This window comes from Chionomys nivalis, chromosome 23, assembly GCF_950005125.1.
Source record: "Chionomys nivalis chromosome 23, mChiNiv1.1, whole genome shotgun sequence".
Lineage (NCBI taxonomy): Eukaryota > Metazoa > Chordata > Mammalia > Rodentia > Cricetidae > Chionomys > Chionomys nivalis.
Genome location: NC_080108.1, coordinates 19,114,066 through 19,139,923, shown reverse-complemented (window position 1 = coordinate 19,139,923; position 25,858 = coordinate 19,114,066). Strand labels below are relative to the sequence as shown.

General features: G+C 45.4%; 1 protein-coding gene across 2 annotated transcripts in view; it reads right to left on the bottom strand.

The window, feature by feature from the left end:
* Slco3a1 (solute carrier organic anion transporter family member 3A1) overlaps positions 1 to 25,858 on the bottom strand; it is a 272,644-nt gene that overhangs the window by 13,349 nt on the left and 233,437 nt on the right. For both annotated transcript variants that reach the window (XM_057756255.1, XM_057756254.1), the window contains exons 8-9: positions 14,531 to 14,706; positions 8,963 to 9,027 (exon numbers count right to left, since the gene is read on the bottom strand). In XM_057756255.1, the coding sequence (XP_057612238.1) occupies positions 8,963 to 9,027; positions 14,531 to 14,706 (241 nt within the window). The remainder of the gene's footprint in view (positions 1 to 8,962; positions 9,028 to 14,530; positions 14,707 to 25,858) is intronic.

The window sequence follows — 25,858 nt, the reverse complement described above, 5'->3', positions numbered from 1 at the left end:
ACAGCATCCTTTCTCTGCCCGCCCCCCAAGTGCTCAGGGGTTACAGGTAAATGCCACCAGGCCAACCTTTCACATAAGAGCTGGGGATCAAAACTTAGGTCCTCAAGTGCTTCAAGAATTTAACCATCTTCTCAGCCCCCAAATTATACATTCAATTTTTTAATTGAGAAAATATGGATAGAGGATGCTTACTAATTGGGTTCTTACCCTGTTTTTAGGCTTTTGTTCTCAGTCCCTTTGGCTACTGACCACCTGCTCTTTTTAAAAACCCCATTTCCATAGTAACAAATATGTAAGGAAACCTTTCAAGCCAAGAGATTGTGGGTTACCCCTCACCCCTTAATGCTGTGGGACAATGGTCTTTTATCCTATCACTTGTATTATTTTTAATAAAATGCTGCTTGGCCAGTAGCCAGGCAGGAAGTAGAGGTGTGGCTATGAGAATTATGGGAAAACGAAAGATTCAGTCTGTAGTCATCACCCAGACACAGAGCAAGCAAGATGTGACTGCCTCACCGAAAAAGGTACCAAGCCACGTGGCCAACACAGACAAGAATAATGGGCTAATATAAGATGTAAGAAAGAATTAATAAGAAGCCTGAGCTACTAGGCAATTAGTTTATAATTAATCTAGACCTCTGTGTGTTTTCTTTGGGACTGAATGACTGCTGGACCAGGTGGGACAGAAACTCCTGTCAACGCCTTAAGAGTGAGTCTATTTTAGAAGACAATCAGATGTTTCTGGAAGGGAGGCAGGCACATATCAGCGTCTCTTCTCATTTGGGTGTCTCCATTGTGGTACACCCTTACTATGAAAGAAGTGGGAGGCAGGGGCGATAATGGAGTATTTTTGTTAGAAACATCTCCCTTCCCTTTGTGTCTCCTGGGCAGAAACTGGAGTATGAAACCTGCCTCAACAGGGCGTCACCATATGTTGGCAGAATATATGACAAGCTCAGTGCTACTTGCTCTTTCAAAAAATATTAGAAGAATTGAATCTTCCTTATACTCCAGCTCACATATGTGTACACACATATATATGACACACAGATATATAGTGCACATACAACACATATACACATACTGTGTATGAGCAAAACCCTCTATGCTGCTTAAGGAGACAGTCTCTGCTTTTCTGAAATCTATTAACAGAGATTAACCCTCAAGGCCCTATATCTTGGCTCTTTTATTCCTTCTCATGGCTGAGAAGGCAAGGCCTATTCATATACTTTGGTCTCAACTTAAAGAGTGAATTGAAAGGCTTTTGTGAGAAAAATAAGTCCACGTTCCTTTACAGGACAAAAACGGAGGCTGAAAATGGTTGTGCCATTTACATTTATAGAAAGATAACGGTTCTTCTTTCGCTTACCTGCCAAGACTCGAATTCACCCCGGATTCCATTCAACCCAGAGCAATTACTGTTAGCGGCGGCTCCAGCTAGAGGGGAATGTTGAAGGGTGTATTCTCCTGAAAAGATTGACGCATTCCTCTCCATCAGCGGTACCGAGAGAGGGATCGGACTATTGACACCAGGCAGGTGCTTTCCAGGGACACCTGCCACTCACTTTTTCTGAATTCCGAGAACTCAGCAGTTACTGCATCCTCACCTCATTCCTGTGTCCTTTGTTAAAAAAAGTCTGGAAAGTTCCAGAGCTTAGGTAGTCTGCCAAAGGCCACCTAGACAGGAGTGACAGCGAGCTGTGCCTGGCTGTAGAGGGCTCAGTGGTCAAAGCGCTATCTCTCTTGGCCAGGTAAGAGAAGCGGACTCAGTGTGTGTGGATAGTGTCCAACAACTATTTATGAATTAAAGAGGAACAGTGGGCTGGGGAAGAGTCCTCCCTGCTTTCTGGACACCGACCCCTGCTCCTGCCCACATGGGGCCCTTCGAGTGCACTGTGTTTCCCTTCTCTCATAAAGCACGAACTGATATGTGTGCTTCTTCTTGCCTGTGCACCTCCTCTATTCTAGGCTATGCCCAGAGCCAAAGCTCAACAAACCCATGAAGATCTGCATCAGGTTTCTAAGAAATGCCTCCCCAGAGTCATGCATGATTCAAAGACAAGACCTAAGACTCAAGGCCAGGACGCCCAGGAATAAACACGCATGTGCAGATGCATACAAAGGACCTTCCAGTGCTGGCTGTCTAGCAGCTTAGCTCTGTCGAACTCTGCATGGTGATTGGTGGGTGGAGATTTCATGGTGAATCCAGCCTGTTCTGCTCGATACCTTTGAGACCTCTGGTTGGTTGGTATCTGTTCTGTTGGTCCATTCAGGGCTTCCCAGTATCACAGGACCCGAACTTAAACCTCAACTTCATCTTGCTCTCTGTTTCTTCTTCGCTCAAATCTACTTAGTTGGTTACAGATATGGGGAGGTGGTTTAAAAGACACTGTCTCCACGTCGTGGCAGCCATTCCCTTCTGCCTTCTAGGCTTCCTGCTCTAGTCTCGATCAATAGATTTTCACTTTGATCAATGTATTTTCACTTTGATATGCATGTACGTGTGTGTGTATGTGTATGCGTCATTAATTTTTACCTTTTTTTGGAGACAAGGTCTTTCACTGAATTTGGAGTCTATCTAGTTGTTTGGGCTGGCTGGCCAGAGATCCTACCTCCCCAGAGTTGGAATTATAGCTTTTTATATGGGTTCTGGGGATTCCTAACTCAGGTTCTTGCGTTTCTGTTAGAAGTGCTTTACCAACTAAGTCATCTTCTCCACAGCCACACCTTGATGCCTTTGATGAACTGTCCTGCATCCCGCCAGCCTCGCTGTCAGGCTAATCTCCCCTAATCAGACCATCGAATGTGTGTCCACGCTCCCATCTGAGACCCCCCTCTGCCCCGCAGCTGAGTGCAATCTTTCCCCTTGAAATTCAACGTGCTCTTTAACTCTGCTCATAGGAAGCCTTCCCCTGCTTTGCCCCTACCTACTCCACACCCCTGCTTCCAGGATCCTAAAGGCAGGATGGTATCTCTGGTTCCTTACATTCTTTGTGAAACCCAGAGCCTTAGACACGAGTCACCGTGCATGTTTGTTTCCAGGGATTTGAGTTGATGTGACATCCATGGTAGGAAGTTGACCTCAGGGGCCATTTACTTTTTGCTTTAGCAGGGCTAGGGAATCAAACCCGTGGCTTTCCACTTGCAAGTAAGCACTCTACCACTGAACAATACCACCAGTCCCAGGACCAGACCCCATGAGCAAATGGCTGGCCTATCACCCAGACATAAAAGCAGTGATTAGGGCATTTGTCATAGTAGGAAGGAGGTGGGATCTACCGCACCAGGATTTCTGCTGAGGGAGCATCCAGGTCATTCTGAGTTAAACGACCCTTCTCCAGCTCTGTGGCCTGCTGCTTCACTTCAGCCACTGGCCTGGATGACATGTGTTCCCACACTCTGGCCTTTTGTGGCTCTCAGTGTTGAGGTCCCATTCCATCAAGTTCTTACGACTCCTTTATCCCTTTGCCCCTTTCTGTGACCTCTTATTTTACCTCTTCTTTATCCAGGCCAGGAATTACCATTAATCATGTTAGCTTCACTTTGGCCACTAGCCTCATTTTTTTTTTTTTTTAAAGAAGGTCTCATGTAGCCCAAGCTTGCTATGTGGCCCTACATGACCTTGAACCTCTGATCTTCCTGTCCCTGCCTTCCTCTTCCTGGGAGTATATCATCAAGCCTGGCTTTATATGGTGCTGGAGCTCAAAGCCATCTTTGATGGCTAGGCATGTATTCTAACAGTTGAGCTACATTCCTGGAACTTAGCATCCTTACTTTTCTTGCTTTGCGCTCCTTGCACCTCATCTGCCACTGATACCGCCAACTGACATCTTATTTCTGCCCTAGGGCTACTAGGGAAGTTCTCAGCCCACAGTGCCACTGAGGTCTCTGCTCTGCCTGCGAGCTCTTCTCCATTGGCGACTAAAATCACTCAGGAAACTAACGTTACCTTCACTTCTGGATCCTGCAATTCTTTTCTATCCTGTCCATAGCCCAGTGCGATCTTCTATGCCAATGTACTTCCTTCTGCCCTGATGTATTCTTGCCCTTATACACCTCTGTTGAGTATGACAGCCACTGGCCACATGAGGCTACATTAATGGAAACCAATCAAGGGTGAATAAAGTAGTCCACCCAAGCCATCTTTCAAGTACTCAAAATAGGATGAGATAAAGAACATTTCTGTTGTCACCCCAGGACAGCCCAGCCATGGTCCACGCCTCTCCTCACCTGCCTCTTGGGTCACCTGCCTATCTCAAACACCGGTATCTCCAACCCATCTTCCTGCATACTTTATACCATTCCTGGATTGTCCAAAATACACAATACAACGTAAATACTATATTAGGCAGCTTATACTATTGTTTAAGAAGTGGTGACATGAAAAGCCAGTGTGGGCATGCTCAGTATGGACACTGTGTTGTTCTTTTGGTATGCTGAATTTGTCTATTTGAAACTTGCAGAGGTGGAGAGCCAACTGAACTTCAATTCGGAGACCAAGTCATGAAGGGTCATCCCCATTAACTTTTAATCCAGTATCTCAACACAAAACCCTCTCTCCACTCTAACTTGGCCATACCTTATTAGGAAATTGGACAGAATTCCTTTCTTAGGTACACAGTGACTCTTGTCCCTGCCTTGGTAAAGCCTATCTATCTATCTATCTATCTATCTATCTATCTATCTATCTATCTATCTATCTATCTATCTATCTATCTTCAGCTTCTATTTGTCCTAAAGAAAAAAAATCAAAGCTACCCCAGCGACAGGAGACCTTTCTCATCAAGTTCCTAGCTTACCACCTTCACCAGCCCCAGGTTACACTATCTCCACCCCACCCTACTTCCCTCACCAAGATCTCAAGATCCTGGAAGCTTTATCCCTGTAGGCCCCCTTGTCTAAAGCACTCTTTCCTCTCCCTGTATATCTTCACAATCTTACTTACTCTCAGCTCAGGGTATCATGCCCATATCCCAAGGTAAAAGTGAGATGGCCCTTCCCCAAGTCACTGTTGTCCCGGCGCAGACTCCATCACAGATCTCGTCACACTCAATTTCAATGTCCCCATCGTATTCCCATTACCCACATGGGGCACCATGAAGGCTGGCGGTGTCATAGGATCTGATTTATTCATTGGCCTCACATTAACAATAATGGCCATTAATCTTATAGGGTTCTGGAGGAGATAGAATTAGGCCAGATGCCAAGACTTTTCTGCTAAGCCGCTTTTAATTAAACGATGAGACAGTGTCATATCCTCTTAGCGCGGGGGTTTTCCAAACTGATTTGTGACCCATAATGGGCAATAGAATCAATATGCTGGGTCATGACCAACTTTTCATAAAGCATGGAGTGGAATAGAGAATATGTGAATGAGTTGCACACGTTTTCCCATGAAATTTTTGTCTCAGCTATATCTATGCATATGCATGTGTGTAATGGGCCATAACGATAAAGTTATCTCTTGTTCTGGCTTACAGTCACAGAAATGGAAACTTCCCTGTTCCCGATGGTGCCTGCTTTCCCGGAGGCAGATAGACAGATTGCGTTGACTTCAGAGCGGTGAGGGTTTATCTTAAGTGCATCACCTTAAGATACGTCAGTTTTCAGTTTTGTCTTCAGTTATTCTATAATTTTCAGAAACGTCTTATTCTTTTAAAATTTTTGGGCTATCAAAATTATTATGAAGGATCCTGTTTTCACATATATGTGTGTATGCATCTAGCTATGGTCTGGAAGCTCAGAATAACAGAAGTGTTACGGAAATGTCAGCTGGTGTAACTATCGTGGAATTGTTCTACCACTTTCCCAAAGGAGGCTTTCTAGATTGTTGGTATGCCCATCTATCTACCTACCCTTGTTGGTATGCCCATCTATCTACCTACCCTTGTTGGTATGCCCATCTATCTACCTACCCTTGTTGGTATGCCCATCTATCTACCTATCCTTGGTGCTGGTCCTCAGACACTGTCCACATGTCCACATTTTGTCTGAGATGGGGTCTCTCATTACCTTGGGACTCTTCCCCATAGGCTAGGCCAGTGGTTTTCAACCTTCCTAATGCTACGTACGGCCTTTAATACAGTTCTTCATGTTGTGGTGACCCCTGATTATAATATCATTTCTGTTTCTACTTCAGAACTGTAACTTTGACACTGTAATATAAATATCCATTATGCAGGATATCTGATATGTGACCCCTGTGAAAGAGTTGTTTAGCCCCAAAGAGGTCACGATCCACAGGCTGAGACCTGCTGGGCTAGGTGCTAGCCTGGTATTTCCGGGGATCCACCTCTCTCTATTTCCTGAGTTACTGTTGTCAGGATTATTGGCATGCACCATGGTACCTAGCTTTATACATGGGCTCAGGGGATCAGAACACGGGTTCTCATGCTTGTGACGTTGTATATGGGCTCAGGGGATCAGAACACAGGTCCTCATTCTTGTGATGTTGTATATGGGCTCAGGGGATCAGTACATGGGTTCTCATTCTCGTGAGGCAAGTCCTTTACTGCCCAGGACATCTCCCTAGCCCTGGTGTTTCAGATCGTGGGCAGACTCTTTAACATGGTTTAGATATGCAGTGGCCTCTACAGAAACTCTACAGATGGGGGTAAAACATCCATTTTCTTTTGAGCCCTGATATGGAGAAACAAACTCTCAAGGGCAGGGCTGTGGTCACCTGTCTCGGTATGGCCTGGGTGCTTGGGAAATGTCATCTTGTGGCATAACTATCTGTGGGATAGTTCTAACACTTTCCAAAAGGAGGACTGCTAACTTATTGGTATTTCATGTCCATCTATCTCTCCAGCTACTTTACCACTGAGGGCAGGAGATGTGATAACACATTTGGCTCCACTTCCAATGGCACACACAAAAAAATCGGCATCATTGTATCTCTGGTGGTAGAAGTTTTCAAGCTACCACAGTTTCCCAGAAACACCCACGTGTTTTAATTTGAAAGATGGATTAATGTTTGTCATCTGGGGCATCTCCATAGCTATATATTTCTATTTCTGATGAAACAGAAATAAGATAAGGAAGCCATTTATATCCCTCACCCCCACCCCATACATCAACACACACTGATCCTGAGACCTGCGACACAGGGAACAGGGATGATGATGGGGACGATTATTACCAAAGACAATGGAGGCAGAAACTCTTGGGGTGTTTCCTTTATCATTTATACAGGAATTAACAGCATTATAAAAGTATATATCTGTATAGATCGTCAAAAGTTTCAGTTTAGAAAATATAAAATCTTATTACTTAAAGCTATCTGGTACCATTTTGATGTTTACCTTCCCAATATTTTTCCATATTTATTCATGCTTTATAAACATCTGAATCTATTGGCGAGTAGGCCACCTTTGTCCCTTCCACATGTCACAGGTCCTTTCTAAGTCTAGACAAATTTTTCTTTCCAGAATTTAAAAGGGAGGCATGGTTCCCACCTGGATTGCAGACCATCACTGAATTAACTAATTCCCGGCTGCTGGATAATGGTGCCGATGGGAAAATGCTTTTACAAACCTCACGTTTCTAGTGCCAGATCTTTGTGCCCATCCATGTCTACAGACTGCCAGGGAGAGCTTTATGCTCATTCTTAAGGTGACAGTCACAGTTACCTCCCTTTCCGCCCTCAGTTCCCATGTAAAGTTCACTCAAATCATTTTGACCTTGGTTTTGAAAAGCAGATATTCGTGACGTAACAGCATGGCATAAGGAGAAAAGTGTGACAGAGGGGTGGGGTCAGGCCACTTGTTGGAAACTCAAGGTAAATAAATAACATTTGGGGAAACCCAAAAGGCTGCGAGGTGATGGGTTTGTGGCCTCTTATGGGAGGCGGCTCATAAAGCAAACCTGTCTCAGGCTGCTCAGGGCCTTCTTAATGGGAAGTTTCTAGTCAGCTTGACACAAATTAGAGCCGTCTGGAAAGAGAGAACCTCAATTACAAACAATGCCTCTACTGGGTTGACCGGGTAGGCAAGTCTGTGGGACAATTTCTTGACTGATGATGGATTTGAGTAGACACAGCTCACCGTAGCTGGTATCACTCCTATGCGAGTGGCTGTGTATTATGTAGGAACGCAAACCAAGCAGGCCTGCAAACAGTGTTCACCCACAGCCTCTGCTTTGGTTCCTGCCTTCAGGTTAGGCTCAGTGATAGGCTGCGATCCATGTACGCCAAACAAACCCTTCCCTCCCCCAAGTTTCTTTGGGCCATGGTGCTTATTCTAGTAATAGAAAGCAAATTAGGACCAAATTGTACGACTAAAAGTTTTCTCCCTTTCGGTGCCACTGCCTTTTCGCCTTAGCTAATGCAAATTCAGGGTGGCATGAGGACCCAAGTGGGTAATATATGAGGCCTATGAGATCAGGGATCTAGAATGGTGCTGTCTGAACTTGGAGCAAAATGTTCAGATTTCAGGTGATAAGGTTAGATGAAATCTGTCAACATGCCAGACCTAGAATCACCTGAGAAAGCAGTCTCAGTGCAGGGCTATCTGGATCAAGCTGGCCTATGAACATGGCTGTGAGGAACTGCCTTTATTATGTTATTTGAAGTGGGGAGAGCCCCTTGGTGTGTCACTGTCCCATGGAGTTTGGGTCCTTGACAGCACACAGATGGGAAGATGGGAGAGGCACACATCAGCACGTAGGCGCTCATTCCCTCTCTATTCTCAACTACGGAGGCGGCCAGCTGCTTCAGATTCCTGCTGCCCCGACCTCTAGCAATGACGGACTATAAGTGGAATACACCCTTTCTCCCCTAAATTTGCTTGTGTTGGGTTGTCCTGTTATTGCAACAGGAATTAAACGTGGGAGACAGATAAGCAAACATCATAGAAAAAGAAAAGAGGCCGACTCAGGAACGGGGACAATTTCACCAACTCTCACTTACCTGGTTATACACATCCAGTGCATTATGGAGGGGGTAAAAAGAGACAATACGTACCCAACAAACGAAGGAGGAGAAAAAGAACTCCCAACGCGTAAGATTTGAGTTCAGGGCTGACTGTCCTACGTAGAAAAGAGACGGAGGGGAGAAAAAAGATTCTTATCACTCCATTTTAATGAACAGACCCAGAGCTATTTGTTGCTGTCCATTAGATCCTACCTTAGAAAATGACTAATAGGTTTTCTTCTCTCTTTTTTTTTCCTTGCCCAAAGTCTAAAAATTGACTGCAACTGTGGGACCAAGATAAGTTTAGAAATTAGGTGGGTTTTTTTCTACCTTAAATAACTTGAGCTTGAAGGGCTGGATGAGGTCTATACTTAGAGCTGTGTCCTTTTGTTCCAGGGAAGAATCATCATAGGTGGGTAGGGGATGTGCAATGTGGGACACCAGCTCAGCAAATTTCTGAAGAGTAGCCAAAACCGTGAACACCTTCACCATTTTGGGGGCCATTTGTAAGATCCACCAGGTCTGCATGCATTGGCATCCCGGGTGGGACAGCTGGAACGCAGGTGTGTGTACCGAGTTTTAGTGCCTTGTAATCTTGATCGGTTCCTCCCGCTGGCCACTAGACTCTCTGCTTTGAGCTGACTCAATCTTCCTGACCTGGGTTGGCCCATGTATTGTCCCTAAGAACGATCTCACATGCTCTCCAGAGTGTGGTGTTTTTGGAAGGGGAGTAACTATGGAGCCAGTTTAAGAGTGATGACAGATTTTAGATAGGTTATATTATCCACACAGGGGATAATGCCTCTTACGCTTACAGCTAGGATTTATTCAACGCTTGCCTTCTCTCCTCAAGGCTAAGAACAACTTGCCTTGTAGTTACTTCTGTGATCTCAACCACACTTACTTAGCTCTAGCACTCCGCCTGTGCTGAGGGAATATGTAAGTGGGCAACAAGCTGGGCAGATGTCTCCGACTTACCACCCAGGGAACCTCTACCTGTGGTTTTGTGGTGAAGGACTCCGAGGGAAAGAGATTGGACACGATGCACATGGGGCGGGCTTTGGGTTATGCAGAGTGTCACCTCTTATCTCTGTCACCACTGTGTCTCCTTAGGGGAGAAAGGGATGTATGTGACTACACCTCTGGAAAGACGTGGCCAGGCATGGAGCCAGTCATTATGGCCGAATCTTACATGTGCTGGAGCATTTTAGTACGACTGGAGGACTAGAGACCAGAGCCACATTGTGAAATGAGGCTGTGGGAGTAAGTTCTGTAGAAAATAAAGGTTAGGAGCAGAATTACTCATGGAGTATCTGGTATAATAGGTACATATTATTGTCTATTGTCTGGGTGGTGTGAGAGAGAAGAGTATCAGAAGTCAATGCCAGATGTCTTCCTCAGTCCCTCTCTCCCTTGCTTTTGAGCCAGGGTCTTTTACTGAACCTAAGTTCCAAAAACTTGCTCGCCCTAGCATCAGCGTCCCATCAAGGTCATTGTGTCTGGTATTTATGTGGGTGCTGGGAATATAAACTTAGGTTCTGGTACTTACGTGACACTTAACTGACTGAATAATGTTCCCAGGCCTAGAATAATATTCCTAAATGATCCCAAGGTCATTTATCCAGCAACCCATTGACAGTCATCCAGTGATCTGTGACTTAGGTTGAGCCTTTTTGTGCGTGCTTCCGGCTTCTTGTTATAACAGGTCAAAAGTGGTCATACAACCAAAAGAAATTGCATATATGCTATAGACGGACACTTTCTCGTCCCCAAATTCTTCCATTCAAGCCTAACCCCTAAAGTGATAGTGGGACCTTTAAGAGGTGCTTAAATCCTGAGGGTGGGGCCTGCAGGAATGGATTAGTGCCCTTCTGGGGACAAATGTCTAAGAGAGATCCGTTGTCTTTTTACCACCTTGGGACACAAAGAGAATCTGTCATCTCTGTGCTGGAAGTGGCCCTCACCAGTTAACGTAGCCTTGCTCTTCAATGTCCTGGTCTCCAGACCGGAGAGAAACAAATTCCTATTGTTTATAAACTACCTTGTCTATGATATTTTGTCATAGGAGTCTGCAAAAGACTATGCAACAGTAGCTTTTATAATATTTGCTAAATTCTAAGATTCCCAGTAAAACCAACAGGTGCTATTCGAGGGGAAATGCAACACATCTTTTTAATTATGGAGAGTGTGGTCCAGATGCATGACCTCAGTGCAGCATGTTTCCGACCTCCACTGGGCCACCGGCTCAGGACTCTGGCTGACAAGCCAGACACCAGTTCCAGGTCATGAGATCTGCATCTCTGGGCAGAACTATGGCTCTTTGGAAGACACGCATAACAAAACCCAAGTCCCTCATGTTGTTCCTGCTCCATGGCTACAGATTTGGCACTTTCATTCGAAGGCTTCACTTGAAAGACACGTAAATAAAAGCAGATCTCCTTATCAAGAAAACATGCCGCTGTAATGAGCTAGGGTGTTTATCACTTGCAATGCGATTTCCTTTCAGCTGGCATGTCACTGGGAACAAAGTGAGGAAGGTGCTAAGATCTTTCTTCATATCCTGTGGAGAGGCTGGTTCCTCTAAGAACCAGGGATCTTAGGAAGAAATGGAGGGCTCAGGCAGGATGTTACTGAAAGACCAGGGATGCAGACTTAGCATCATTAACATACCAGCTGTGAGACCCTGAGAATACTGTGTGGTCACTGGTTGGACAAGTTTCTTCATGGGTAAAACAGGAATGTTTGCAAGGGTGCAAATGCAGCAATTTAAAATAAGGGCCCAGAGATGAGACTTAACATCAGCCCAATGACCATCCACTTTCCGGCTTCCTTCTCAGCATTCTTTTTAAATATGCTGTGTGTATATGTGTGCATGCGTGCGTTCATGTGCTCACATGCACACATACAAGTGCATGTTTGTTTGTATAGATGCCCGAAAACAACTTCGGGAGTCATTCTTATGAATGGCATCCATCTTCTTAGAGACAAGGACTCCCACACGCAGGAAGTGCATCGGTTAGGCTAGGCTGGCAGGCTAGCGAACCCCAGGGATCCTCCTGTCTTTCCATCTTTCCACTTCCCCACTGTTGGGATCACAAGTATGCCTCACCATGCCTGATATTTTTACAAGGATTCTGGCAAATGAACTGGGGTCTTCATGCTTGTGAAGTCAGTGCTTTGCCAAGTGAGCCTCCTCCTTAGTCTCACTTCCTCCACTGTCCCTGTTGACAACCCCTGGCCAGCATAAGAATGAGTCCACAGCTTCGGATCAGGCAAGGATTGGTAAATTATCTGCTGTGGTCAGCCTGCATGGGGCAGCCTTATTCCTGCCTAGAATTTCGGTGACGGCAAGCTAGACTGTAAAAGGGATGGAAGGATGCACAGGATCCCTTCTCAACAGGAATGTGAACATGTGCCTATAGCTAACAAGGGGTTCATAGATCTATGTGGTCAGCACAGGTCATTGGGATCATCAGCTCTTGATCCATCTAAAAAGAACCCAGCATTGCCTGAAAATTGGCAAGACCTGTTTATCAAGCGGAGGCTTGGAAACAGCTGAAATCTCCATAGTGAAAATTTTATCATGAATGGGAACTCATGGTGAGGGAAAGGAGTGGAGCGGCCATGACTAAGGGTGGCGAGGGTCCCTCTTCCCATCTCTGGTGCCTTCTGTGTGTGAGTACTGCAATACAGTTTCAGGAGAATTTCTAATGAAAAATAAACGGCTCATAATTCAGTCAGCATAAACTCATACGTGAAACCTGATGGGGTTTGTTCATATGCATATTATATATAATCGCCTTCCACGGACGTACAGTTTTAAATTCAATGGCTCATTTCATAAACACTTCTCACAGCCTTAAGATTTTTCATTATTCCTGGAACTGCAGTTCCATAATTTAACTCACTGCTTCAATTCAGGTGTTTCTGCCATTATAGTTAACGTTGTAATAAAAAATCTGTCTGTATTGAGCTTTATTTTTTTCTTGTAGAGAGGTATTTCCTTGAGATAAATGGCCAGGAATGGGGATAGGTTACTGTAAGGGCCTGAATATTTTTATGGCTCTTGACTTATACTGGCATATTGCATTTTTGAGCGGACTGATAGGCTTTTCAAAGCCACTAGCAAAAAGCGATTTGACTTACTTGACCACAGACCTCCAAAGCACTGGGATGAATTTGTCGAACTTCCTAAGTGTAAGATGCCAATTTGCTATTGTACCCTTAATGCCTCTGCACATTCCTAAGACATTGCTAACGATCATCTGGGTAGCGCATGGGCTTCCTATAAATCTACTTTCAGGAGAGTTGCCAGCAAGACCAGAGATTGTGGCAGGGAGGGCTCAGGCAATGGGAGAGCTGGGTAAAGCAGTTGGTATCGTGGTGCAAGAAATCCAAGTGGCTCCAAGCTCCCCATTTCCATCCCCAGGCCTTGAACTGCCTTGCCTATGTTTCTAATGAGGTGAGCCTTTCTGTGGGATATATTTGTTCTTCTGGCTCAGATGGACACTAGGGTATGGCTCAGTGTTTTTCTGGGTACCTTGTTCAAATCCAGATAGCAATAGCATTGCAAATGATGAAATTTGCTCAGAATATTGCTAGCCCTTCATCTGCCTCCAGGCAGGCTTCCCAGACCCAGGGGCTACAGAGTCCTGGTTGTCTCACTGCAACCATTTATGAGTACAAGAGCAGTCACCATCTGCACATGGTGGGCCTCTTGGCATGGTCAGCCTCTCGTGTCTCCAGAGTAGTCTGCACACATGACCTGGAAGGGTCCAGATTATGGCAGAAAGCAGGCAGAACAGTGCTGCAATCTCTTTAACAGACTCAGATACAGACATGGGGGGCCATGTTGTGTCCAAGGCATATGGCTAATTGACACAGAAGGACAAGGTTAAGATATAAGGATTTGGTCAGTCTAATGCCATTTTCAAATCTTTGTGCGTGTGTGTCCATGTGGGTGTATGTATGTATGTAAGTCAGAGGATAAGCTTGAATGTTGTTCCTTGGGAGCTTTCCCCTCTTTAGTTTTGAGACCAGGTCTCTCACTGGCCTAACACTTCCCTGAGCAGGCTAGACTAACTGTCCTGTAAGCTTCCAGGGATCTGCCAGTTTCTACCTCCCACCGCTCTATCATGTGATAATGAGCACACTCTACTACATCTAGGTTTTATAGGGGTTCTAGGGAGTGAACCCATGCCCATGCTTGTGAAGCAGGTGCCATTGCCAACTGAGCCATCTCCTCAGCCCATGATCTTCATTTCACTTCACCAACAAGGCCTGCTGAAAATATCAGTGTGCAATGCTTTTTCGCCTTCAAATGCCTTCCTTCTGAATTTGAGGAGGTGAGGCTCTAACTCTCAGGTTATTCCTGGGAGGCCATGAGAGTGGCCTTCTCCTGCTGTCCTGTTGGGCTATGAAGTCCCAGCTGATGGATGGCTCCTAACTGATTCCTCTGAGCCTCGAACAGCTGTGTTCCCAGCTGCAGCCCCCATCTCGCCTCGCTTTCAGGGCTCGCGTGGCTCTGACCCACAGGAGCCCTGCAGATGTGTGCCAGGTGAAAGGGCATAGACCAGCCAGGCTGACTCCCAAGTTCTCGGGACTCACTGGGCAGCTTACCTGATGAGGATGATGACGGAGGGCGTTTGGGCCATGGCCCCGATCAGGCTGCACACACACATCACACAGAGGAAGGTGAGGAAGGCCTCTTGGCACCCAGGACTGGGGCATTTTCCTGGCACCACAGTGGCATTCTCAGGGGGGACGGTGGTGAGGCATGCACAGCCTGTGAGGTTCTGGAAGGGAAGGTTCAGCCGTTTTAAACTGGGGGCGTCTCGTTTCCACACCCAAGGCAATCCATCAGCTAAGCTTGTCACAGCCTAGTTATACATTCTATGGCATTCCATTAATTGGGCCTGAATAAGCGTGGTAGCTTTTTAAGGAATCTGCAAAAACACATGCAAATAAAGTAATATTTATGGGGAGGAGAGCAGGTTTTCTTGTCTCCTGTGTATTTCATTCCCATTCTTAAGGAACCTTCAATAAGTTGCGCTGTAGATAAATGTGTCCCCCCAATACAATTAGAGAGGAAATTGTGCTTCTACAGTATGATAAAACATTGCCAAATTAACATCGTAATTACTTGCCAATTTGTCTTCCCTTTATGCAGTTATAATTACACCAAAGTGTATTAAAAGAAGTAAATCAGGTAACCCACATATTGTTGCCGGTTCAGTGCCTGGCATGGCACTCGGAACAAAGGGTGCACGCTGTCATGCATGAAGCCATTGTGCCTGCGAGACCCTGATGGAAGGAAGCTGATGGAACACTTGCCCAGCGGCTGAGGAAGCCGAGGGAGCTAAGGGATCCTAGGCAGCTGACAGTAGCTCTCAGAAAGCAGATCAAGAGTCTGATGGGATACATTTATTAATATAGGATCAGAGAGGAGAAAGAAAAGCGACCAGGTTCCATTTGATCTTCCGAGGGGCTCTGGATCAGCAGCCCCTGTTCCCAAGTAAGGTTTGCTCTCACACTCTCCTGCAAGCTTGCCAGCTCGCTCCAGGGATTTCTGATCGCAGAGGGAGGAGCAGGGGCTGGAGGAGGCTGTTCAGAGTGCCAAGCCAATTAAGGTTTGATAATAATAGTGCAGAGGCCTTTAATGAATACAAAGCGAAAACAATCATCAATGATTCATGGCTTTCTGAGCGCTTGCCCAGCAGGTAAACACTCCTGAGGGGTCAGGCAAACTAAGTCTAAGATTCTCCTCTTCTGCCCTTCTCCCTTCTCTTTTTCCTGCTCCCCCTTTCTTTCGCCACAGGATATATTACAGATATGGGGTAATTGTCCAATATGAGATAGCGTCAGGGGTGTCCCAAACCCACTAAGTTTACCCCAACTGTGGCCACCCTGCATGGCTGGGTGGGGCAGATGGTACTGGCTGGCTAGACCTCTTCTAAATGGTGTGCCCAGGGCAGGCATCTGTGTAAATGGTACTGTTATATACCTGAGTGTTTATGGCAATTCCCAGGTGCTGAGGTCTGGCATCCCCTACTTCTTGTCTTATACCTGGAGACTTTACCTGGCTTTCCCACATCTAACAAACACCACACCCCTTTTCTAGCTCCCCTACAGCTGAGAAGCTCCCCTTCTCCCCTCCTGGACCCTCTAAGCTCTGACCTGAGCATGCCCTACAGAAGATATGGGAACTGTCAGTCAGGAGTGTCCCGGGACAAGACTGTGTTTGGTGCACTTTCCAGAGCATTTCCTTGCACAGTGCTGCTGGGTACTAGATGAGACCTAGAAAACAAGTTTCAGAATGCACAGGTTGATCGCTTAGCCCCTGCTGTTTCTAGGAGCAGGATCCCCCCTCCCCCAGCTGAAGCTTACCATGCCATCCTCTACAGAGAGAAGAGTATGTGACATCACCGAGGTCACAGGCAAACCTCTCCACGCTCATCTCATTCTAACCGGCTTCTCTCTCCGCTCGTATGAATCAGATCTCATAAAGTTCCCCTGTGGCATCCTTTCTCCTCTCAGCGCAGCTCCATTTGCTCCCTGTCTCCCAGGCCTCCATTCCTTGGGTTCCCGTTTGCTTTTTTTTAGGCTACACCTTGTCTTTCTTTCTTGGCAGTTTCCCCCTTTCCCATGCTAACATGCAGGAACAACTCAGGGCTACATTTTCCTAATTGGTTCATGATTTCCCTCAACTTCATCTCTAGTCCATATCCCCCCTGGATATGTGATCTGTCTTTTCCTGACACGCGTTATCAAGCTGAACATATGTTGCCTACTTGACACACTTGCCCTTGGAAGGCTGGGAGCTTCTCACAGAGGTCCATCTCTAGCATGGTTTAGAGTTGGGCAGGAAAACACAGTATGATGCAGAAACCAGGAGTCACAGGAGACCAGATCACACTACCCTAAAATATGCCTCTTTGGTACAAGGATTATTTTGAGCTGGCCATGTGAAGACATTTACAGACCCAGGAGAAGATGGGACAACACAGAAGCTACCAGTTTCTGAAGAAAAATTTGCAGTCAGTGGTTTCTTCATATCCAAGAATATTGAGTTCCAGGATACCATACACATACTAGACTCTAGAGATGGCTGAATCCCGGACAGAAGATGGTATAAATCCTACACGCCTCCTTCTGTATGCATAAACCATATCTAGATGACTTTATATCTAATACAATGCAGCACTATGGACACACTCATTATACTGCATTGCTTAGGGAATATGATATAGCAGATTCTGTATAAGTTTGGTACAGATACAATTCCCCCCTGATTATCTGCAGTTCACTGAAGCCACAGAAATGAAAGTTATGTGTACAAGGTCCTATTGCATAAAGGAAATACTGTGTTTACACTTAATGAGACATGAAGTCTTGCTTCGTTGCTCAGACTGGTTTCAGATTTCTGAGCTCAAACGACCCTCTGGTCTTAGTCTCCTGAGTAGGTAGGCTACAGGCACACACCACTGCCCCGGCTCAGAAATCTCTGTCTGTAGGGGAGTCTCCCTTCTGTACTAGGAAGAGGAGGCGATGGAGAAAGTGCTAACTAGATCCATAGAACAAACCCTGTGCTAAGCGTATTTTCCCTGGTCACTTCCCCATTGCCAGCCTTCCCATGCCCTTCTTTTTTGAAGTCTGGATTCAAAGCTGCCTGTGTGTGAGTCACTCACTTCCCTGGGTACCTCCCATGTAACTGAAGGCATGTGGTGTGAATATCTTCCCTTTCTGTTCTTGCTAATATGTCTCTTGTTAGAGGCATCCATCCCAGCTAGGAACCACAAAGGGCAGAGGGAGCAATAACTTCCCTTCCCCTGTGAATTAAGAAGAGGCCACTGCCCTCAGAAGGTTATTGGTTGAAAGTAGGGCTGGACACAAGTGTCCCTGGTACTCTGTTGACCAACAGCGCTTCCATGCTGCCCCCTGTGACCCGACTCCTCAGGCCTCTCTCCAGGTCCTCCTTTCTGGTCCTGCATCAGAGTAAGCTCAGGGATGTGGCTTATGGATACAGCTTCTTGGGTTTCGCAATCAGCTGTAAATCTCCATGGAGACAGTACATTTCTCTTCCATCTCACTTTTTCCACCCTTCATCTCTCCTAGTCAAACAGTTCCGATTTCTTTATTCATCCCTCCTTCTTCCAGACACTGTATGGGCTGTTTTCCTGATCAATTCCTGATGAGACTTCCTAGTCCCGAATTCCTTGGCTTTACCATCTCTTAGTAACAATGGCCATCTCCCTAGGAACCAGGTGATAATTCTGATGCCACCTAACCTCGCATCAAACTCTCTTCCTCCTGACTCTAAGGCTAACGAATGGAGGCCACTGTAGTTTTGTTACCTAATGTACTCTCATTTGTATTAGATGGTTTGGCTCACACACCCCAAAAATGTTTTAATGTATATGTAAGTCCTGATACCTTTCATTTCTCTAAAGGATGTAAACCCTGACCCAGGTCCAGTTACTCTTTTGATCGATCTCTCTCTTTGATCGATGTAGTAGCTTGGCTAGGAAAACATCTGTGACTGGGGCCTCAGACTCATGGGGACTTAGAAAAACAAAGAAGGATAAATGGGGACAGTTCCTCTTGGGTTGTCTTACTGAATGCCACATGAACTGAATGCTGGCTTGTATGGTTTCTCAAGAAACACACCTCAGCGACCAAGCCAGAACCCCATGAATTAAGACACGTCACTTTTGTTGGGCTTATCAATCATTTGTCTCAGTATCTGTGTCTGTCTTTAGTTCGGAACTAGACCTAAGCTATAACCCATTGTATTACATTTGCCAAAAAATGAGGTTACTGGAGAGATAGCTCAGTTGGTAAAGTACTTGGTGTTCAAACATGATGACCTAGATTATATATGTGTGTGTGTGTGTGTATGTGTGTATAAATGTGTATGTGTTTTCTCTCCATGTATGTATGTGTATCATGTGTGCACAGTGCCCATGGGGGCCAGAGTTGGAGTTATAGGTGGATGTGAACCATTGTATGGATGCCAGGAACTGAACTTTGGTCTTCTCCAAGAACAACAAGTGCTCCTAACCTCTGAGTCATCTCTCCAACTCCAAGGACCTGGGTTTGTTTTTCAGCACCAATGTCTGAAGCTAGTGGCACAAGTTTGTAATCCCAGCACTGTGGTGACAGACCAGGTGGGTCCCTGGGGCCGTTGGGCTAGCCAGCGGGCTGAATTGGCAAATTCTAGGTCCTAGTGGGAGATCTCTAAGTGTCTTTAAGGCAGTAAAATGAATGAGACACGATTTTGGAGCTCTGTGTAGATGTAGACAAGCTAATTACCTGTCCAGCTGTATTCCATGAACAAAGTAAGACAACAGTGCTGTCAGATGCTATGCGGTTTGTCTCAAAGGCAATGTGGAACAGAGACAAGCAAGGTATAGAGATAAGGTGGGGTGGGGACCAAGCAGATCTATGTGAAAATGTGTGTCCTCTCTAAATTTGTGCGGTCAAACCTAACTACTTAGGAGGGTATGAAGCTACTGGAGGAGGGGGTGTAGTCATGAGGGTACAACCCACATGAATGGTTTTTTTTTTCTTTTAATAAATGAGACCACAGAGAGCTACTATATCTTTCAATTACATGAAGATACAGTGACAAGATGCCACTTGAGAACTAGGAAGTGGCCTTCACCAGGCAGAGAATCTGCCAGTGTCTTGATCTTGGATTTCCTAGCTTCCAGAACCATAAGAAATTGGTTACTATGGTTTATAAGTCAGCCTGTCTGTGGCACTTCCCCACAGTACTCTGAATAGAATGAGGGAGGGAGCTGCAGGCTGCACACAGAGAGGGATGTTGGAGACCAGGATAGGACCAGTGAGGACACAAAGCTGGAAATGGATGGAATCCTTCCAAAGGATCTACACAAGAACAGATAGGGTCTGATTCATGTGAAAAGGGTTCAGAAGGAGGAGAGGTTAGAAGCCTGGGTCATCAGAGCAAGAACATACGGGGTGTGTTTTTCCATTTGATGAACCAATTGGATTTGAGGAGGAAACGCCGGGTGGTCTCATGGCATGGGACATCTTTGAAGCTCTTCTGGTAGTGAATCTAAAGAAGAGTGCTGGGACATCCTCAGAGTGCAAGCTCACTTGTATTTAGGTGGCAGAAGAGAAATCTGGAGCTAAAAGACCTAGGAGTTCAGGTGTTCAGGGATGTTAGCATCTTCACTAAGACTCAAATGCTGCAGAAGGAACTGCAGGTGGGGACATGTTTGGCCTCACTTTCCCCAGGGTGCACACTTGAGGCAGATGATTTCTTACAGAATTAGTAGGAGCACCCCCAAACATGAGAAGCTCTGAGCAGTGGGAAGCCTGTGTAGACAGAGAGGCTGAGTATGAAAATGGTACACTTCAGTTTAATAAAGGAGGGTGGATGCTCATTCTCTCCTCCAGTGGATGATGCAAATTGAAGATGCTTCTAGAACATTCTGTGGACAGAATGACAGGTGTCTAGAGCTTTCTCTGGCAGGTCCTGCAATGGTGAAGTACTAAGAAATTGTACTATATTTCCAATTTATTCATGATTCCCAACTTGGCTAGGGACCACTTTCTCCCTCTCCCTGTCTCCCTCCCCCATTCCTCTCTCTCCCTGTGTCTTTCAAGTACCCCAGGCTAACCCCAAACTCACTATGTAGTTTTTTTTTCTTCCCAATTGCTGGATTACAGGTGTAAGCTCCTTTGTCCAATGAGGGTTGGGTTTTTCACCCCTATTCCAAGGCAATGTCTTTGCACTGTATGATTTTTTTTTCTGGGAAGTGATGTAGTCCCTATTGTCCCCAGAGAGTTGGATTCTCTGTCTGCTGTCACAGTATGAGGTATCAGTATCTAGCTTTCCTGTCATTAAAATACCCTGTCATCCTTCACGTGGACAATTAGAGCCCTGTGCTCACAGAAAAGGCCTGAGAAGCTTGTTGAACAAGATGACAGAAGGGAGCTGGCTTGCAAATCTCACAAGGATTCTTCTAGTAGATAGGCTTGCCCAGGCCCAGGGTGACAGATGAATGACATAAACCAACTATGGTTTGTAAGAGTTGATGGCTATCTAAATATTTAACTATTTCTGCTTTAATGGGCTCTATTGGGTCAACATAATAGAAGACTGCAAAGCTATTTTTTAAAAAAGTACTTTTTTTTGGTCTGATGGAAAGAGGCCCAACATAAAAATCCTTAACTAAAAATCTAAAACACAGGAACAAAGAAGGATCTTCTAGGCACATTGAAAATCTGTAAGAATATATGAAGATACAATACAGAATACCCAAATCCAAACTTTTTTGAGCACTGACATGATTCCCTGAATTATGTCATTCACTTGGCTTCATGGGAGTGGCTGCAACCAAAATACAGTACGTTCAGCACCTCCAAGGACCTCTTAGCCCCCTGTGGTTGTATCTCTCTCTCTCTCTCTCTCTCTCTCTCTCTCTCTCTCTCTCTCTCTCCTCTCTCTCTCTCTCTGTCTCTCTCACTCACACACACACACACACACACAAACTGTATATGTGAGTGCATGTGTCCATGCATGTGCATGCAGAAGTGCAGGTTTCTTACACCATCACTTTCGGCAATTAACACCTTGAGTCAGAGTGTCTCACTGAAGCTCAACCTTGCTTTTGCTAGCCTGGCAGGTCAATGAACAGTGGGTTGAGCTGTCACTGCCTGCCGTGGCACTAAGGTTACTTGGCTATTTTGATTTGAGCTCAAATTCAGGTGTACATAGCAGTCAGGGCTCTTGTCCATCGTACCATCTCCCCAACCCATGAGCATCCCTCTTGATCATATTTTATCAATATCTCATGACACACATGCAAAGACTATAAAATCTATAAGAACCCTAAGCCCTAAATTACCATAAAGGGGTTTCAGTTAAGGGGCACTCAACGGCATGCCTGCACCTATGGTGGGTACGGTCTGTTGGCAGGTTGAGAAGTGAGGAAGAGAGGACAGAGAGGAGGGAAGAATTCTTATGGTTTGTCTTCATTCGCGATGGTTTTAAAACTTACAAATGCTGTGTATATTTTAAAAATTAAAAACTCCACACCAGTAAAGAATAAAAGAAGAAATCAATGAACGAGCAGTTGCCCCTATCTGCAAGCTACATCCTTTGGATCCCACATATGGCCACTGATTTCAAAGGAGAAATGCTTCTAACACATGCAAGAAGGCAGGGGCAGATAATCATGATGGCAATAAAAGCTGAAGACCATCAGTGCAAAAAAACATTGATTCCCCGGGTCTTGGATGTGTTTTTCTACTGATGAGGGAAAAGGCAAGCACGCTATTTTGACAGCTCATCCTACAAGAACAAGACACTCGTCAGCGTGCCTTACAAATCGTGGCAAATGAAGTTGCTGCTGTTTTGTGCGGCCCATCATTCAGTACTGATAGGTCAATTCTGAATGGGCCAGGAGAAATGGATTCCCAGGGTGACGGATTACGTCTGTGAGGGCATGGTGTGGGCTGGATGATGTCACTGGTGAGAAAGCCTTGCAGGAAAACGTGAGAGAAAGATGGCTAGCCTCCTTACTCTGGAAGCATTAAGATGTCAGGAAGTCATGACTGTTCCCTAATTTGTGGTCCAGAAGGGATTTTCCAGCCTGAGTGTCCACGTAAGCCAGGCTTCCTCCTGATTCTGCCTAGGAGACCTTCATTTTTTAAAATGTTAATATATTAATTATTACTATATTAAGCAATAATGAGGTGGTACAGTGTTAACTAGAAAAAAGTAGGAATAAACTGCAGGTGTTGTGTGAAGAGCTTGGGTGAGTTGTGAAGGAATCTAGGCCTAGGAAGATGCTGCCATTCTCAGATAAATGTCCCTGTCTACTAGGGGCCATGCCCCAGTCCTTTGCCTCTTCAATATTAGGATGTCAGGGACAAACCTGGCATTCCCATGTATGGAACTCGTTCCTCATTTATAAAGAACCCTGGTGACCCTCCTACCAGCTCCTAGCAGAGATATGTGGAAAAAAATAACCGTGAGAAGAAAGATACTCTGCCCTCTTTCCTTGGCAGATTACCGATGGAAAGATAATGGTCAGGAGGAAAGATGCCAAGGAGAGGGGAAGACCTGGTCTACCTGCACCCTCCCTTGTAGGACCAGGGCTGGGGCCTGTCCCAACAGAGGTGACTTACCTCCTGCTGGAGGGCAGCCACAGGGCTGCTTTCTGGGGGGTGGGCAGTTCTGCTGTGGATCTTCCACCACAGGCAGGACACAGAGTACAGCACTGAAAGGGGGGATGTGACCGTAGGTTCAAGTGAACCCTCCACCCTATGTCTCTCCTTCTTGTGTTCTGTCTCTAGATTTCAAATTCTGCCATGCCGGTTCAAACACATTTATTATGACCACTTTTATTATTATGTAATAGTCAACCCTGGTACAACTTAGGCAAGCACCTTCTTATTGGTCCACACCCCTAGTGTATCCCTAGGACATTCGTACAGGGATATCCTTCAAGGCTGGGCCACCAGGCAAAAGCCTGCTCACCCTCAGGGCGAAGGCCTGCCCTGGGACAAAGGCCCCCCTCTCTCTTTCTAGCCAGTCTCCCACAGAGCTCATTTCTACCCTAGGGGCATAACAGCACAAGGCCACTAAGTGGGCTACCTAATCACTTCCTTATATTAAAATATATTTCTATTTAACTTCCTCTTAATATTGGAGCTTAAAAATAAAACTTTTCCTTATTAGAAAAGCAATATGTGATCATTTAGGGGCAATTCCAAAATACGCAGAAAATCCGGAAGAAATGAACAAAACCTATTTTCTTACTTCCCCATCAAGGTAGTCATCAACGGATACAAGCAACTGCTTATAGATTCATCCAGCTTTTCCTTTGTGTTTATATTTGCACATGCATGTGCATGTATAGGTCAACATTGACTGGCTTCCTCAATCGCTCTCAATTTATTTGTGGTTTGGAGACAGGGTCTCTGTGAACATAAGCTCACCAATTTGGCTCCTCAGGGATCCTCTGCCTCTGCCCCCTGTTGGCTAGCCCTGGAACTGTAGGCACACACTGCCATTTCTGCTGTATTCATGAATCTGAGATATTGAATTCTTCTTCTCATGCTTACATGACTCAGCCACCTCTCTACTGCCCCAATCTTTTATTTAAAATCTTTTGTGAGATTATAATATAGTTACTTTATCTCCTCCTTCCCTTTCTTCCTTCTGAGCCCTCCCATAAACACCTCTCTTCTCTCTTTCAAATTTATGGCCTCTTTTCTCATTAATTGTTGTTACATATACATTTGAGATGAAATTCTAAATATTAAAATTTTAATATTTGATCACGTTTCCTCCCCAACTCCTACCAGAAGCTCCCTGCCTACCCACCCAACTTCATGTTCTTTTTCTCTCTTTCTTTCAAACAAAACCCACTACAAAATGCCAAAATGAGAATCAGAACAAATAACCAAAAGAGCAGTAAGACAAAAAAATTCTAAATATTTTTTCCATTTTTTTCTTTTTCTTTACTGGAATATTTTTTCTTTTATGGTCTATTGTTTCTGATGTATTCTTTTCACTTAACTATAAAGCTGGACTGAATATTGTTTTTTGTTATTTTCTTGTACAAGCTTCTAGAAAACACCATAGTGCATTGTACAGGAAATACAGGCCTTGAACCCGATTCATCTCTGCATCTGTGATGCCTAGCACTGGGCCTGAGATGTGGCAGGTGTCACAGCTGGTAAAACTCTAGCGGGGCTTTATTTGAGCGTCCCCAAGGTCCTTATCATGTATCATTACCGGGACGAGCACAGATTGTTAAGTCAATGTTGGGGAGCTGGGCCATGCTCTGGGAGAGATGTTCACAAACTCAAGTGTTTGGGTCAGACCAGAAAATAGACACAGAAGAAAAAGTGGCTGAGGCGAGGGTGGCTGTTAATGTGGATGATGACTACACAGAGAACAGGGAAGGATGAGCCAGGTCTTAGCTGCAGCTAACTTCCCACTGCCTTTCATGGCTGCAGAACACCCGTTGGCTACCTTCCAGCCTTCCAACAGAGGCCCAAATCTAGATCCACATACAAAGCCTCCAAGCTAAACGCTTAGTTTAATCTTGCCTAGCCCACCAGAAATGGGTCCTTAGGGTGTGCGAGCCTAATTAGCATGCGCCAGCTGCACGGGCTGCACACGCTGACAGGGCATTTCCGACACTCCGTCTGGCACGTGCGGAAGAGAGCGCAACAGCTCAAGGCTGGAGATCCCAGCACACGCCTCACCTCTTCTAGGGTTGCAGTGTCCCCAGGGACACGCGGCCACGTCTCACGACATCTGTGGTGGCCAGATAAACTTGAAAGGCTGGTGGATGAAGTCAAGAATGTGGCTAAGCGTCCTTGATGTGGTTGGCATACAGGACAGCTCCTAGGGAGAAAGAATTGTCTGCCTCAAAGTATTAGCAAGGCCAAGGTGGAGAAACTGTCTATTACCACAGTGGCTTCCAACCCTGGTCGCAAATGAAGAACACTTGAGAGGCATAAAAACAAAAATCACATGCCAAAAACATGGAAGACTCTCTGAGTAGAGCTCAGACCCTCTGTTGGAAAAGTCCCCAGGGATTCTAAGATGTGGCTGGATTGAGGACTGTGAGGTGGAATCACTAGATCCCAGCATGCTCCTTGGTGGAATCCTTCTCCTTGCACAGGACCTATTCACTCAATAGATATTTTGTGACCTGGATGGGGGTAGATCAGTCACCTGTCATTTACACCCTACAAACTGCTGTGTTTGGCTTGTACTGACTTTTAACCTATTGGTGGCTAATAAAAGCCGTCTTCCCCCTCCCAGTCAATTATTCAGGCCGTCCGACGGGCAAAACTTCCGGCGTGCAAACATGCTTTCTGCTGAATAATTACTTCTGAAAGTGAACGGTCTGCAAACAATCTATGCAGTATATTCATAACAAAGGAGGCTGA